This window comes from Phacochoerus africanus, chromosome 3 (assembly GCF_016906955.1).
Source record: "Phacochoerus africanus isolate WHEZ1 chromosome 3, ROS_Pafr_v1, whole genome shotgun sequence".
Classification (NCBI taxonomy): domain Eukaryota; kingdom Metazoa; phylum Chordata; class Mammalia; order Artiodactyla; family Suidae; genus Phacochoerus; species Phacochoerus africanus.
The window spans coordinates 30,943,795-30,961,242 of NC_062546.1; the positions used below are offsets into that span (position 1 = coordinate 30,943,795).

Genomic DNA, 17,448 nt, shown 5'->3' on the forward strand with positions numbered 1-17,448 from the left:
TCAATGGTGCAGATAAAACAAGATAAACTAATAAACGAGCCATGGAATGGAGCAGGAGTATTAAACCAGTTTGAACACTGAAAAAGAAAGCAGTCATACTTGCAGAAAAAAAGGAGAGGCTCCATTCCATGACTCCTCAGACACCAGAGTCATTTGGTCTCTTTCTAACAAGGTGACACTAAGGAAGAGACTAGAGGAGGTAGCTGGAGGTGAGAGAAGAGCATGGGGGCAAAGAGCATCTGAGGCAATGCCAACACAGTAGTACAGTGTGACTGACCATGATCCATGGAAACTTAAGTCCAGTGAATACTGATCTCAGCTGACAACACGGCTAGGTGGCCTCATGAAATAAAGCTCCATGAAGGTGGCTTTTTAAGTCACTCTGAGTGCCACATGTGGTCAGACTCAAGGTGTTCTAGGAACACAGCCTGAAAAGGCCTCTTTACTGCTGACTCTCAGCTAAGTGCTGGAGTTAAAAGGTAGCCAGGGAGAGGAAAGAGGCCCCCTCTCATCCTGGCTGGGAGACTCCCCCCACCACTGCCACCCGGAGTCACATGAGGATCACCAGCTCCATTAGTGAGAGTGTGGTGCCACAGAAGGCTTCCTGTGTCGACTATACTCTTAGGATCCAGTAAAAGAAATAATGCAACAGTTACTAAATCTAAGCATGCTTGGGATCTCAGACGACTAATGTCATCACAACAGATTTTAATAGACTAGACAATTAGGGAAAAGAAGAAAGCATAAGACAATTGAATGAACACATAAACCACTTTAAAAGTTTCTTTTAGGAGTTCCCGTCGTGGCGCAGTGGTTAACGAATCCGACTAGGAACCATGAGGTTGCGGGTTCGGTCCCTGCCCTTGCTCAGTGGGTTAACGATCCGGCGTTGCCGTGAACTGTGGTGTAGGTTGCAGGCGCGGCTCAGATCCTGAGTTGCTGTGGCTCTGGTGTAGGCCAGTGGCTACAGCTCCGATTCGACCCCTAGCCTGGGAACCTCCATATGCCGCGGGAGCGGACCAAAGAAATAGCAAAAAGACAAAAAAAAAATAAAAATAAAAATAAATAAATAAATAAATAAATAAAAGTTTCTTTTAAAAATAAACCCCGGGAGTTCCCGTCGTGGCTCAGTGGTTAAAGAATCCGACTAGGAACCATGAGGTTGCGAGTTCGATCCCTGGCCTTGCTCAGTGGGTTAAGGATCTGGTGTTGCCATGAGCTGTTGTGTTGGTCGCAGACGTGGCTTGGATCCCGTGTTGCTGTGGCTCTGGAATAGGCCAGTGGCTATGGCTCCGATTAGACCCCTAGCCTGGGAACCTCCATATGCCACGGGAGCAGCCCTAGAAAAGGCAAAAAACAAAAAGAAAATAATAATAATAATAAAATAAAAATAAACCCTTTGTGGAGTTCCCATTGTGGCTCAGCGGAAACAAATGTGACTAGCATCCATGAGGACAAAGGTTCAGTTCCTGGCCTCGCTCTGTCAGTTAAGGATCTGGCGTTGCCATGAGTGGTGGTATAGGTCACAGATGTGGCTCAGATCTGACGTTGCTTTGGACCTGGCATAGGCCAGTGGCTACAGCTCCAATTGGACCCCTAGCTTTGGAACCTCCATACGCCTCAGGTGTGGCCCTAAAAAGACAAAAAATAAATAAAAAATAAAAATAAACCCTTTGTGTTTGTCTCTTTTCCTCTCAGATAAATAGAGATCAAAATTTAGAAGCATAAATCCAGTAAACTAAGCTTTCCAGCTACTTGTATTTAAAAAAATGAATTTATTGGAATTCCCTGCTGGCTCAGTGGGTTAAGGATCCAGTGCTATCACTGCTATGACTCTGGTTATTGCTGTGGCAAAGGTGTGATCCCTGGCCTGGGAACTTCTAGATGTTGTGAGGGGCAGCCAAATAAATAAATTAATAATATACAATGAATTTATTAATTTGGAAGAAAATGCTCTTTTTATAAGCACTCATTGTGCTAGATGACAAGATAAAGACAAAGATATGCAAAAAAGAGCACTACTGAGGATATAAACTATTTCCTTAATTTTTGTACTGCAGTGGCCTTAGTAACCTTGGCTGTAGTGAAATATGTGGCTAGTACAAGCATCTGCCTCTTTTTTTTTTTTTTTTTGGCCACATCCACAGCATGGGCAAGTTCCTGGGCAAGGGATGGAACCCATGCCACAGCAGCGACTGGAGCCACAGCAGTGCCAACACCAAATTCTTAACCTACTGAGGCACAACGGAACTCTGTATCTGCCTTTTTACAACTCTCTAAATGTGTTGCCAAGATGAATTCTTTCTAAACCAGTGTAAGAAAGTATTTTTTAAAAATAAAAATCTGAAACTAAATTTGAATTGAAAAATATTTAACAGAAGGAATAATTTCAGCCTGTTCTCTCTTTACTTCCTAAACAAAAAGAAAATTTTTAATCAGTCCTTAATAAGGATAGGTACTTAAGGACTTTACTACAGAAAAATTTTCACATACAGCAGACCTGGGTTCTTCAACCTCGGAACTACTGACAGTTTAGACCAGATCGTTCTTTGCTGTGGGAAGCTATCCTGTGTGTGCACTGTAGGGTGTTTTGCAGCACCCCTGGCCTCTATACACTCTGCCCTGTTGTGACAATCAAACTGCATTCAGGGAGTTCCCATTGTGGCTCAGTGGTAACGAACCTGAATAGTACCCATGAAGATGCAGGTTTGAACCCTGGCTTCACTCAGTGGGTTAAGGATCTGGCATTGCTGTGAGCTGCAGTGTAGGTCACAGACTCGGCTTGGATTTAGCATTGATGAGGCTGTGGTGTAGGCCGGCAGCTGCAGCTCTGATTCGACCCCAGCCTGGGAACTTGTATATGTCAGGGGTGTGGCCCTAAAAAGCAAAACAAAAAACAAAAAACAAAAAAACTCCCAAAACTGTATTCAGATATTGCCAAATGTCTTCTGCGGGATAAAACCGCCCCCAGTTGAGAATCACTGCACTAGATCTACAGCAAGATTATTTCAGCATCAGATGCTTGCTTTCATGCATCCCCCAGCTGCTTCACAAGAGCTGTCTCTTGTCCATTTTGATTTGTGTATTCCTGTGTCTCCTGATCCATCTGGCAGACAAGTCATGATGCTAAGAATGTGATAGCAGAGATAGCTCCTGGGCATTACCCCACAGCAGCATCAACACGGGGTGAGTGTCTCAGAGCCGAGGAAAGGGGAATGTAAGTAGAAAGCCTGCATTGTGGTCACAGGCATCATCATGAATTACAGTCACACAGAAAACAATTCCCAAAGACAGAGCAGGACAAAGAGTCTTTGTTCCTAAGCTGAAGAGCCACATGAAGTCTTCCTGGTAGGAGTAGCCTGCAGGCTCATCCTTGACTCACAGCTGAAAGTGCTTTCATAGGACAACAGCACATAATATGAACCTCCCAGCATGCAGAGGCAGTGGGCAATTCAGAGGAAAACTAGTGCTTTGCCAAGAAGATATAAAGCCAAACATTGATGTTTACTTTTTTCTTCTAAAGCTGATTTACTCAGTAAACATATTCTGAAAACTACTTGTCACTAGTCTCTTATTATCCATCAGGTGACCAACAGAACATACTACTTAATATCTCAGCAAAGAAAAAATGTTGGTTTTCATTAATAAAAAAAGCAAAAACTTACTGGGGCTTCAGGCTATTTTAAATTTGGTATTTTTCCACAAAAGGATCATTAAGTAAGAATCCAAAGGAATAAATCACCTACTCCTCTCACACAAAGAATTTATCAGTATATACTTACCATCAAGAACTTCTTCAGAAAACCCAGATTTCTCAAAATCACTGGTATTCTGATTGTACAAACCAAACAGAAGATAATTTGCCAGCTCTCTGCAGCCTTCATTGTACCTGCTATCGATTCCTGCAAGGCAAAGGAGGCTATGATCAGCTGTACTGTACTGGCGGGGGTGGGGGCAACTGAGCCCCAATAGTTTGCTCTTGATCAGCAAAACCCTGATGGTAAGGTTAAAGGCAGTACTTCAGACCAGTTTTGCACCTGAAATCAAACAACTCTCTCTGCGAAAGCAGGCCTCAGTATCAGCTACCCTTACTTGGATTCAAGATCTATATAGTGGAGACAGTCAAATAGTGTAGACTATAGAAACCCGTTCATTTAGTCAAACACAATTCTTGAGGATAGAAGGAACCAGAAAATACAGTCCAAGTTCTGTCATGGCTGGTTAAAGATTTCATAGTATTTTCAGCTGGAATAAGAACAGGCATCAGAAACCTTTACCAAAATATGTGGGACCAGATAAAGGGGGATTAAGGTGGTTTGAAAAAAACTCAAAGAAATGAAAAGAGGACCAGTGAATGAATCTACGGACATTGGTCATTTCACGAATATTTATGAGGCCCAAGGCCTAGCACTCTGCTGGATGCTGAAGTGTGTGGCAAATATACCAACAAATGGTCCTCACAAAGCTTACAGTGTAGAGGTGCTGGGTCAGAGATAAACAAAAGGAAATTAAGCAAGACAGCCTTCACAACTGCCTTTCAATGCTGCAGACACATATACTACCTGGTTCCTGGGTGTCTGTGGCTCTGGCAAGAGGACATGTCAACGGCAGGAGGTAGCCGTCTATGTGAGGGTAAGAGGAAAGAGTGGGGCAGAAGAAGCTCCAAGAATGAAAATATGGCTAAAGCCCGAGAAACAGGACTGCCAAAGGTTATTCATTATCAGTGAAAAGTATTGGCTATTCAGACCAGAAGGGCCTAGGAACCACGTGTGGCAGAGGACTTCAAATATGGGAAGGCTACTTTTTCAACTAGATCAAAGCAGCACCCTCTCCTATCCCATCCAACACTTCCGTGAAGGGAAGGATGAAGAATCAAAAGCAGGAATGACCAGGCCTATAAAAGCCCTGAAGCCGAAATGGCTATGGAATTAAAAATAACCAGTAGACTGGGCAGCATGTCGTCGTCTAAGGATTCCAGTTACATAAACTGCCACAAAAACAAAGGCAAACAACACTACATGTAAGCACGGTACTCTAGTTGATAAAGTTGTTTCTTATAGGATATCATGGGTTAACATTAAATTGGATACTACCACACATGTATACTGGAATTACACAAGTAAATGGATGGTGGATGGTAGATGACAAGCTTTTCCTTGGTGGAGTGGGAGTTTACAGATAAGCAAGAGAAGGAGACTAGAATGATCATGGGGTAATGGGTTTGAGCTGGAAACATTAACATGAATCATATTTAGCATAATACAGATAGAGACGGTGACATAACATTTATAGATTTCTGTATATGCACCAGTTAACGTACACATGTACATTTCCTTACTCTGTCACCTGAGAGGGCTTAGAAGCTACACCATCCCGGTAGCAAAGAGCAAACCCAAGGCCAGATCTTGGTTTCTATTAACATTCTCCAATAAAAGAAATCAAGGCTGGAGATCTCTTACAGCACAGTGGGTTAAGGATCCAGTGTTGTCACTGCAGTGGCCCAGATTGATGCTGTGGCATGGGTTTGATCCCTGCCCTGGGAACTCTCACATGCCTGGGGTGTGGCCAAAAAAAAAAAAAAAGAGAGAGAGAGAGAAGAAAGAAAAGAAATCAGGGCTCCTTAGTGAAACTGCTGATTCTAGAACCAGAGCAGATAATATACAAAATAACACTAAAGTATCCTGGAGTGTCTGTTGTGGCTCAAAGGTAACAAACCCGACTACTAGCCATGAGGATGTAGGTTTGATCCCTGGCCTCGATTCAGTATGTTAAATATCCGGTGTTGCTGTGAGCTGTGGTGTAGGTTGCAGACATGGCTTGGATCCTGCACTGCCATGGCTTTGGCTGTGGCCAACAGCTACACCTCGGATTCAACCCCTGGCCCAGGAACTTCCACATGCCACATGTGTGGCCCTAAAAACAAAACAAAACAGAAAAAAGACTTTAGGGTAGCTTATACTGTCATAAAGTACAAAAGTGTTAAACAAACTAAAACTTTGATGGGGCTATGTCAAAGGGAGGGACATAGGAACCAACTGAAAGAGTTCCAAATGGCCAAAGCCGGAATAATTTGAAGCAACAGTGGATTTTGTAAACTCAAGTATACATGAAATTGTACTGGATTTTAACTCAAAGGTAAAACAAATGTCCATGAATCCATACTGATACAAATGATTGAATAAATAAATAAATGGGGAAGAAGAGAAATATATCTCATGCAGAAGAATTTCAAATAATTTATGTAGATACTACCCTTCTCAAGGCAATGAAGCACAATTCCCACTCCTTAAATGTGGCCTGCATAGCAACTTCCTTCCAAAGATAGCATGGAAGGAGGGGTGGGGAGAGTACAGTTCAGAACCTGACAGATACTATCTCTGCCAGGTGATCAAAGTCAATATAAACAGCGAAAACTCATGTTGATAGTATGTATTCTTGATACCAGGTGATGAAACAAGCATGGTATTTCACAGGTCTTCCACTCCAAAATCCATAACCCTAGTCTAATCATGAGAGAAACATAAGAAAAAACCTAACAGAGGGACATGCTACAAAATACTTGACTAGTACTCCTCAAAACTGTTAAGGTCATCAAAACCAAGAAAGGTCTAAGAAACTGTCACAGTCAAAAGGAGCTGAAGAAAACATCACAACTAAATTTAACATGGGATCCTGCAAGAGTTTGAAAAGGACATTAGGTACAAAAACTAAGGCAATGTGGGAGTTCCTATCGTGGCCTATGGGATCACCAGCACCTAGGGAGCGCTGGGCTGCAGGTTTGATCCCAGACCAGTGCAGTGGATTATGGATCTGGCATTGAGGCAGCTGTGGCTTAAGTTGCAACTGTGGCTCAGATCTGATCCCTGGCCCAGGAACTCCATATGCTACCAGGTGGCCAAAAAAGAAAAAAGAAAAAAAAAAAAACCCTAAGGAAATATGAAGGGTGGATTTTTTTAGTTAATAATATTAATCTTGATTAACTGTAATAAATGTACAACATCAAGATGCTAATAACAGGGGAAATTGGGTGAGGGGTACATGGGAACTGTGTTCTACCTCTGTATCTCTTTACTCTTTATTATCTTTCTGCAAATCTAAAACTGGTCTAAAAAATTAGTTTATTATTTAAAAAATGGAACTGTCAGGAACTGCTGGTAAGAATATAACACAGTAAACTATTTTGTATGCAAATGTTTATAGCAGCTTATTTGTAATAAGCAAAAAAAAAAAAAACTCAAATACCCATCAACAGTTGAATGGGTAAACAAACTGGTATGTACATGTAATAAAATACTAATCACCAGGGAGTTCTCTTGTGGTGCAGCAGGTTGAATTATCAATGAAGAGGCTTGGGTTGCTGCTGTGGTGAGGGTTTGATCCCTGGCCTGAGAACTTTCACATGCTGTAGGCGCAGCCAAAAAAAAAACACCAATCACCAATAAAAAGGGGTGAGCTCTTGATATATGCTATGAAATGGATGAATCTCAAAATAATTATGCTAAGTGAAACAAGTCAGAGAAAATAAAATACATACAGTATGATTCCATTTAAATAAAACTCTAGAAAATGCAAACTAATGTAGTGACAGAAAGCATATTAGTAGTTGCATGTGTATACAGATGTCAAAACATTATACTGTATATTTTAAGTATCTGCAGTTTACATCAATTGCACTGCCTTATAAAGCTGTTTTGTTTTGTTTTTCAGGGGGTTTTTTGGTTTGTTTGTTTGTTTTCCTGTCTTCTTGTCTTTTTAGGGCCGCACCCATGGCATATGGAGGTTTTCCCAGGCTAGGGGTCGAATTGGAGCTGAAGCCACCGGCCACAGCAACACAGAATCCAAGCCGCATCTGCAACCTATACCACAGCTCACAGCAATGCCAGATCCTTAACCCACTGAGTGAGGCCAGGGATCAAACCTGCATCCCCATGGATGCTAGTCAGGTTCGTTAATGCTGAGCCACAATGGGAACTCCCATAAAGCTGCTTAAAAAAAAAAAACAAAACAAAAAACACGTTGGCAGAAAATCAGTGAGAACACTTCCTATACCATAATAACTAAATGACAAATGTAAAAGTGGAGAGAGTTGAGTCAGAGTTACTCAGAAGGTTACTGGAAGGGTTAGAAGGCTAAATTAAATCAACCAACCAACCAACCATGAAATGTTGCGATAACTCTAATGACCTCAAAAAGTAGAATTACTTAAACCTCAGAAGCCATTTAAAAATGCAAGTGCCTCACTGATTTCTTGCTTCACTTTCACATACAGTTCTTTGTCCTGAAGGTTTATTAACTTTTAACCTCCAGTTTCACACCCAACCTCAAACACCCATTTCTGCAACATCTGTGTTTCCATAAAATATGTGTGTGTGTAAATTTGGTCTCATGATATTCTTATAAGTTGATCCTTTCCTCAGTCCTTTAGTATTCTATATTTAAGTAGTCCACATATCAGTTGTATGCTGCTTATTTTTACTAGGTTAAGCCTTAACTAATAGAAATAACAGCATAAATATAGTAACAAACAAGTGGTTTCATTCATAAATAAATCCATAACAAAGAGAGGTTCCCCCCCCTCCCCCGCCGTCCCTTTGATGGTTGCAAGCTAGAAAGGGAATCCAGTGAGTGTTATTTCAGCATTTGAAATCAATGACTGGAATTTCAGGCCCACCATAAACTGTGTCTCTGGGTTAAGTGAGGATGAAGCCAGGATTCAAACCCCAAAGCTGCTTGGCTCCAGAGTCCATGTTTTTAACCACTCTGCACATTCACTGCCTCTCAAAAGTTTAAATGGAAGTGCTAGTAAGTGAAAAAACAAAATTACACATAGAGTATCTGAGGAAGGACAAACAAGAAAACTGGTTCACTGTGGGGAAGGAAAATGGGTAGCTGACCAACAAACAATCTGATCTAAGTAACTTTTATGACTCAATTCTGTGAATGTAAGTGAAAACGAGATAAAGAAGGAGGTCTACTTGATATAGAAAAATCTCCAAGATATACTGTCAAGTGAATTTTCAATTAGGTTAACAACAGGATACAAATACGTTCCCTTTCTAAAAAAACAAAACAAAACAAAACAAAACAAAAAAACTAGCATACAGATGACAGTGTCATCTCTGCGATAACTGGGGCTGGGTATCTGGGATGATTAGAAAGCTTTGTTCATTATTATTTGTGTGCTGTTTTAATTTTTTGTAATTATATGATGTATTTTCATAATAATAATGTTAAAGAACAAATAAATACCAAACTCTGCCATTCTATGGCTCTGAGCAAGTCTGCTTCATCTCTCAGAGTCTCATTTTCCTTTTCTGGACAACACTGCTCCCTTGTAAGGTCGTTATGTAAGGTCTCACTGATACCTCATTAAAACAACAACAGATTTCAGGGGAACAAGAGCTGAGAGAAGGATACTAACTCACAGCTTATCTCACAGTGATATCACTATCAATACCTTCCTGTGAACAGAGGCCAAGCTGCCCCAGCCCTGAGTCCCACCTTGATAAAAGCACTGACCTAGGATGCAGAGGATCCCATCGGGTTGAGACTTGCTGCTTTGGGTCAGGATGCTCTGAACCTGGCGGAGTCGACTGCAGCTGCAATAAAACAGAAATCAGCTTCCTGAAAGCCAGCACATGAAGGCATGAGGAAGAAAATGATTGTTAGGGATGGAAACTAGTCCTTGTGTGGCTTTGGTATCAGAATCCAAAAAAAAAAAGAGAGAGAGAGGGTATTCTTTTTTCTCTATTTTTAAAGAAGAGATTATGCAGAATTAGTCTGAAGACTAAGTCTGAACTGCTGATTACAAACTCTCTCTGGATCAACAAAGGATGGAGTCAAAAGTCCTCTCATGATCAATGCTGCACAGGACTGTAACTCAGCAGCTGACCAGACAGACCTCTAATGACTTTTCATTTTTGAAGATTATCAAAGAAAAGTTTCCACATTAGTCTGTCCTGTGGTCCTCATCGGTCAGTTAAAAACAAAACAAAAACAAACAGATAAAAACCAAAAGCTCATCTATGGACCTTAAGGCAGCTCTGATTCTTAGTCACAAATACCCCCACAGAGAGTGTCAGAAGATGATACTTGCTCCCATTTCTGTGCAGACCTCCGATTCCTTTGGTCTTAAGGTTATGCCATTCCTCCCAAACAAAGGATAAGGAGACATTAATGTCACTTCAAAGGACCCCATGCTGTCCATATCAATCCCTCCTCCTTCCCAGAAGCCCCAGAGAGAGGTGCTTGCTTTCCTGCTTAAGACTGATCTTCCACTGAGTGTTCACATAACCTTCAGGTTCAAGATCTGTCCCCACTATTCATTCCCTAACACTTCTATATTAATTTTTTGTCCTTACCATCAACATATTCCCAGCTCTACCACATCATTATTAACTAAGATCCTCCACAAACCACCTACACTAACTGTTCCATCCGTAACAATCATACTTCATCCTCACACTTCTCTTTTGGTACACTGCCCTACGCTCACTCAGGCAACAGTATTTCCAGCCAGACAACAGCATTTCCCTTCCTTGAATTCCCCCTTCCCTCTGGATTCTTTCTGATGTTTCCACATCCCAAATCCATGACTTAGTGACCCTTATCCCTGTTTTCCTCAAGATGTTTACAATCTTCCACCTAATACCAAAACCAGACAAAGAAAGAAACAAACTACAGCCCAATATCCATCATGAATATAAATGTAAAAATCCCAATTAACTATCAGCAAGTAGAATTCAACAACATATAAAAGATTGAGACACCATGACCAAGAGAGATCCAAGTCCGGGTCATTACTGGAAAATCAATCAATATAATCCATCATCTAACAAGCTAATGAAGAAAACAAATCACAAAACCATATAATTGGAGTTCCCATCGTGGCTCAGTGGTTAACAAGTCCGACTAGGAACCATGAGGTTGTGGGTTCGATCCCTGGCCTTGCTCAGTGGGTTAGGGATCCGGGTTGCTGTGAGCTGTGGTATAGGTCACAGACGCAGCTCAGATCTGGCGCTGCTGTGGCTGTGGCGTAGGACGGCGGCTACAGCTCTGATTCAACACCTAGCCTGGGAACCTCCATATGCCGCAGGAGCAGCCCAAGAAATGGCAAAAAAAAAAGACAAAAACCATATAATTGATGCAGAAAAATCATCCAACAAAATCTAATCAACACCCATTTGCAATACAAACACTCGGAAAACTAGAACTAGATGAATTTCCTCAACTTGTTAAAGATGATCTACAAAAAACCTCCGAAGCAAAGTTTGGAATATACTTAATGGTGAAAGACTAAATGAGGAACAAGAAAAAGATGACTGCTGTCATTACTCCCGTTCAAGTTTCAATACTAGAAGTTCTAGCCAATGCAATAAGGCAAAAACAGGAAATAAAAGGCATACAGATAGAAAAGGAAAAAATAAAACTATCCCTATTTGCAGATGACATGATGGTCTATGTAAGGAATCTCACAGAATCTACAGAAAATAAATCTTAGAATAAGTGAGTTAAATGGAGTCGCAATATCAACAAATAAAAAAACAATTGTAGGAACTCCTGCTGTGGCACAACAGGAGCTGCAGAGTCCCTGGAGCAATGGGACACGGGTTCAATCCCTGGCCCTCCCACAGTGCATAAAGGATCCAGCATTGCTGCAGCTGCTGTGTAGGCCATAATTGTGGCTCGGATCTGATCCCTGGCCCAGGAACTCCACATACTGCGGGACAGCCAAAAAAGAAAAAAAAAAAACAAAAACAAACCCCAACTGTATAAACAGACAGAAACCAAAATTAAAAATACAGTATCATTGGAGTTCCTGTAGTGGTGCAGCGGCAATGAATCTGACTAGAAACCATGAGGTTGTAGGTTCCATCCCTGGCCTCGCTCAGTGGGTTAAGGAGCTGGCGTTGCTGTGAGCTGTTGTGCAAGTTGCAGACACAGCTCGGATCTGGTGTTGCTGTGGCTGTGGCATAGGCTGGCAGCTGTAGCTCCAATTAGACCCCTAGCCTGGAAACCTCCATATAATGTGGGCATGGCCCTACAAAGCAAAAAAAAATAATACAATAAATACAGTATCGTTTAAATATAAATCTAAAGATGCACAGGACTTACATGGTAAAAACTACAAAACACTAATAAAGCTAATCAAATAAGAGATGAATCAAATAAGTGTAGAGACATACTGTATTCATGGCCTGGAAAACTCAACATAGGTATAAATGTCAATTCTCCTCAAATTGATGTGTAAGTTTGACACAATTTCTATCGAAATCCCAGCAAGGTTTTTTGTAGATATAGACAAGATTACTCTAGAATTTATATGAAATGGCAAAGAAACTAGAATAGCAAAAACTTTTTAGAAAAAGAATAAAGTGGGAGGAACCACCCTACCTGATGTCAAGACTTATGATATAGCTAGAGTAATCAAGACTGAATGGCACTGGCTGAAAGACACATATATCAATGAAATGGCAAATAACAGCTAGAAATAGGTCCATACAAATATAGCCAATTAATATTTGACAAAGGTTGGAAAGCAATTCAGTGGAGGAAAAAGAGCCTCTTCAATAAATGGTGTTGGAACAACAGAAGAAAAATAGTGTCTTCAATAAATGGTGTTGGATATCCATAGACAAAAACATGAACCTCAATCTAAACCTTATACCTCACAAACAAACTCAAAATAGATCACAGATTTAAAATTTTTAATGTAAAACTATAAAATATCTTTAGAAGAAAATATTTAGGACTTAGTTCTTAGAGTTGATATATAAAAGAGCCATTAAAAATTTGATAAATTGGACTTTATCAAAATTAAAAATGTTTGCTTTGTGAAAGAACCTGTTGAAAGAATGAAAAGAAAAGCCACAGGTTGGGAGAACATATTTGCAAATCACTTATTTCACAAGTAAAACATAAACTCTCAAAACTCAACAGCAAGAGACCAAACAATCCAATTGGAAAAAAAGGAAAAAGACATGAAGAAATATTTTCTCGGGAGTTCCCGTCATGGTGCAGTGGTTAATGAATCCAATTCGGAACCATGAGGTTGCGGGTTCAATCCCTGCCCTTGCTCAGTGGGTTAACAATCCGGCGTTGTCGTGAGCTGTGGTGTAGGTTGTAGACGAGGCTCGGATCCCGCCGCGTTGCTGTGGCTCTGGCATAGGCTGGTGGCTACAGCTCTGATTCGACCCCTAGCCTGGGAACCTCCATATGCCACGGGAGCGGCCCAAGAAATAGCTAAAAAGACAAAAAAAAAAAAAAAATTTCTCGAAGTAGATATAGAGATGGCACATAAGCATATGAAAACATTTCAACATTATTCTCCATTAGGGAAATGCAAATTAAAACCATAATGAGGAGTTCCCATCATGGCTGGTAGTAATGAACCCGACTAGTATCCATGAGGATGAGGGTTCAATCCCTGGCCTTGATCACTGCGTTAAGGATCTGGTGTCGGCCATGAACTATGATGTAGGTCACAGACATGGCTCGGATCCTGCGTTGCTTTGGCTGTGGTGTAGGCCAGCAGCTGCAGCTCCAATTCAACCCCTAGCCTGGGAACTTCAACATGCTGCAGCTGTGGCCCTAAAAAAGCAAAAAAACCCAAAACAAATGAAAAAAAACAACCAAACCAAAAAAATCCCCCAAACCATAATGAGATTACTGCTACACATCTATTAGAAAAGTTAAAATACCAACTAGGAGTTCCCGTCGTGGGGCAGTGGTTAACGAATCCGACTAGGAACCATGAGGTTGCGGGTTTGGTCCCTGCCCTTGCTCAGTGGGTTAAGGATCCAGCGTTGTCGTGAGCTGTGGTGTAGGTTGCAGACGCGGCTCGGATCCCGAGTTGCTGTGGCTCTGGCGTAGGCCGGTGGCTACAGCTCTGATTCAACCCCTAGCCTGGGAACCTCCATATGCCGCAGGAGCGGCCCTAGAAAAAGCAAAAAAAAAAGACAAAAAAAAAAAACTAGTGATGATACCAACATGCTGGTGAAGAATCAGAATCATTCATACATTTCCAAAATAAATTAAAGAAGACACCAGTAACGGAAAGACATTCATGTTCATACACTACTACACAAAGCAATCTACATATTCAATGGAATCTCTATCAAAATTCCAGTGCCTTTTTTTTTAAGAAATAGAAAAACCCATCCTAAAATTCATACGAAATTGCAAGAGACCCACAATGGACAAAGCAATATTGAAAAAGAATGATAAAGCTGGAGAACACACTTTCTGATTTCAAAAATTATTATAAAGCTACAAAAACTGTAACAGTTTAGTACTGGCATAAAGACAGACAGAACAACAGAAAGAACTGAGAGCCCCAGTAATAAACTCTCTTTGTGACTGGCTTATTTCACTTACCATAATGTGCTCATTGTCAATTTTTTTTTTTTTTTTTTTTTTGCTTTTTAGGGACGCACCCTTGGCACATGGAAGTTCCCAAGCAAGGGGTCAAATCGTAGCTGCAGCTGCCGGCCTACACCACAGCCACAGCAATGCCAGATCCGAGCCTTATCTGTGACCTACACCACGGCTCACACCAATGCTGGATCCTTAACCCACTGAGGGAGGCCAGGGATCAAACCCAAGTGCTCATGGATACTAGTCGGGTTTATTTCCGTTGAGCCACGACAGGAACTCCTTACCAAACGATTTTTGACAAGGGTACCAAGACTGGGAAAGGAGAGTTTTTTCAACAAACAGTTTTGGGAGAACTATATTGCTACATGCATCATCATCATCTGGACTCTGACTTTACACCATATACAAAATTTAACTCATAGGCATTCCCTGGTGGTCTAGTGGTTAGGACTCTTTCACCACTGCGGCCCAGGTTCAATCACTAGTCTGGGAACTGAGATCCCAAATCAAGCTGCTGCATGCCTCAGTCAAAATCCTCTAAAAAACAACAAAAAAAATTTAACTCAGAATAAAGACCTAAGTGTACCCCCAGAGAAATGAAAGACTCAAAGAGATACTTGTACACCCATTTTCATAGCAGCAGAGTTCACAACAGTCAAAAGATAGCAGCAACCCAAGCGTCTATGGACAAAGATATGGTATATACGTACAATGGAATACCATTCAACCCCTCCCCTTTTTTTTCTTTTTTGAATGCCCTGTGGCATATGGCGTTCCTAGACCAGGGATCAGATCCAAGCCACAGTTGGGACCTACTGCTCCTTTAGCCCACTGTGGGGGCCAGGGATCAAAATGGTATTCTCACACTGCACAGATACCGAAGATCCTGTTTCACCACAGCAGGAACTCCTCAGTCTTAAAAAGGATGAAATTCTGAAACATGCTAAAACACTGGATGTATCTTAAGAACATTACAGTAAGTGAAACTGGCTAGTATCAAAAAGACGAATATTGTATGATTCCATGTTTTTGAGGTACCTACAACAGTCAAATCCACAAAGATAGAATGATGGTTGCCAGAGGCCGAAGGGAAAAGGAGTAGAGAGTTATCATTTAATAGGTAGGTAGCAGACTTTCAGTTTTGTAAGATGAAAGAGTTCTGTGGATATATCCTGGTGATATGGCACAACAATGTTAATGTACTTAATGTCACTAAACTGTACCCTTGAAATAGTTAAGATGGTAAATTTTATGTGTATTTTAGCAAAGTTTAAAAATTTTTGAGTTTAAATTTGTTTAAATTAAAGTTACAATTTCAGGAGTTCCTGTTGTGGCTCAGCAGAAATGAAGCTGTCTAGGATCCATGAGGATGCAGGTTCAAGCCCTGGTCTTGCTCAGTGGGTTAAGGATCTGGTATTTCTGTGAGCTGTGGTGTAGGTGGCAGACACGGCTTGGATTCCATGTTGCTGTGGTGTAGGCCAGCAGCTGCAGCTCCTATTTGACACCTCGCCTGGGAACTTCCATATGCCACAGGTGCAGCCCTGAAAAAAAAGCAGGAAAACAAAAATAAAAACAACAACAACAAAAAAAACAGAGAGAATTATTCTAATGTAAAAGATATTAAAGAATAATAATAAAAAAATGCAATTTACACGCCTTAATTTGATTTAAACAACCATCCCACTCCCCCAGGGAAACATCAATGAGACATCTGAGAAAAACTGAATATACCCTGAATATCACTTCTTGGCCTTCTGGCTAAGATCAAGTGTGAATATGCCCTGGATTACCTATTATCCAGGGCATATTCAAATTTACTGTTAATTTTCACAGCTGAGATAAAGTTAGGATGGTTACACAGTAGAATGTCCTTTTTAGCAGATGCATGAAGAAGTACTTAGGAGTGAAGTATTGCGATGACTGAAACCTGAAAAAGGTTTAACAGAAAAAAAGAATGAAGAGAAAAGAAAAAGTAAAGACAATGCACTTAAGGCAAAAAGTTAAAAACTGGTGAATCTAAGTGATGGGTACAGAGTGTTCACTGTACTATTCTTTTGTCTTTTCTGTGTGTTTGAACATTTTCAAAATAAAAACCTGGGCCTAGAGATAAGGGTGACACGTGGACTAACTTAGGGTTTTTAGAAGTAGCAGATGAGCAAGATTAAAGTAAGAAAACTTCTTTCCCTGGGAAATGGTTGCCTGACCCCCCCTACTTGCTCATGTTTAAAATTCATCTTGCACTAATTCTCTACACTAGAAATATTTCATTAAGTTGTTCCTTTGGTCCCTTTCCCAACCCTGGCTGACTGCCAAGTTTCCCAGAGCTCTTTGGTTTTCAAACTTAGAACCAGCCAGTGACCAGGAAACACAGAGCTCCCCCACTATTGCTATGAGAAGCCAAGACATTACTAAAGACAGCAGCAGAAAGAGTTTCTTTCTCATAAGTATCTTGGCCAAATAAAGTGGAAGTATATAAAATGTAGAAAAACCTTCCTCTTCCCAGAGTAAAATATTATCACAGTGAGACAGCCTGGGACCTGGGACCTGGGACCTGGGACCTGGGACCCTTTGCTGCAGTGCTTGCACCTGGACAAACATCTCCTCAAGCAACAAAATACAAACTATATGGGACTAAAAATAACTGCATACACAGCCGAGGCAAATTATGGACAAGAAGACACAGAAAGACCAAAACCCACATGCCACTTGTAAAGAGCCAGGAGTAGAAACAGGGAACCAGGAGCAAGAGCAGATACTGCACATGCCCCCTGCACACACCATCATCAAAGGGCTGGGCAAACCATCTAAGCCACCCCTCTGGTCTGACCCCTGGACCTGCCCCTACCCTCATGCCATATAAGGAACCAGCTCACCCCCCTGAGTGAGCAAGTAAGGGAGTAAGGGAACCTGTTACTTGTTTTCACTTCCTCCTGAGGCATCAGGAACCCTAAAGCTTTGCCTGAATCTGTCTGGCCTTTTATCAATTTCTACTGGTTACTGGTTATGGAAGGCCAAGAGCCCTGGCCAGTAACAATGGTATCTTCTATTTACTTGTCAACTGGGTAGAACTAA

At 41.1% G+C, this 17,448-nt stretch overlaps 1 protein-coding gene across 3 annotated transcripts in view; it reads right to left on the minus strand.

Annotated features, from left to right (window-relative positions):
* Positions 1–17,448, minus strand: part of DNAAF9 (dynein axonemal assembly factor 9) — a 154,200-nt gene that overhangs the window by 119,798 nt on the left and 16,954 nt on the right. For all 3 annotated transcript variants that reach the window (XM_047771506.1, XM_047771505.1, XM_047771507.1), the window contains exons 2-3: positions 9,520–9,599; positions 3,783–3,902 (exon numbers count right to left, since the gene is read on the minus strand). In XM_047771506.1, the coding sequence (XP_047627462.1) occupies positions 3,783–3,902; positions 9,520–9,599 (200 nt within the window). The remainder of the gene's footprint in view (positions 1–3,782; positions 3,903–9,519; positions 9,600–17,448) is intronic.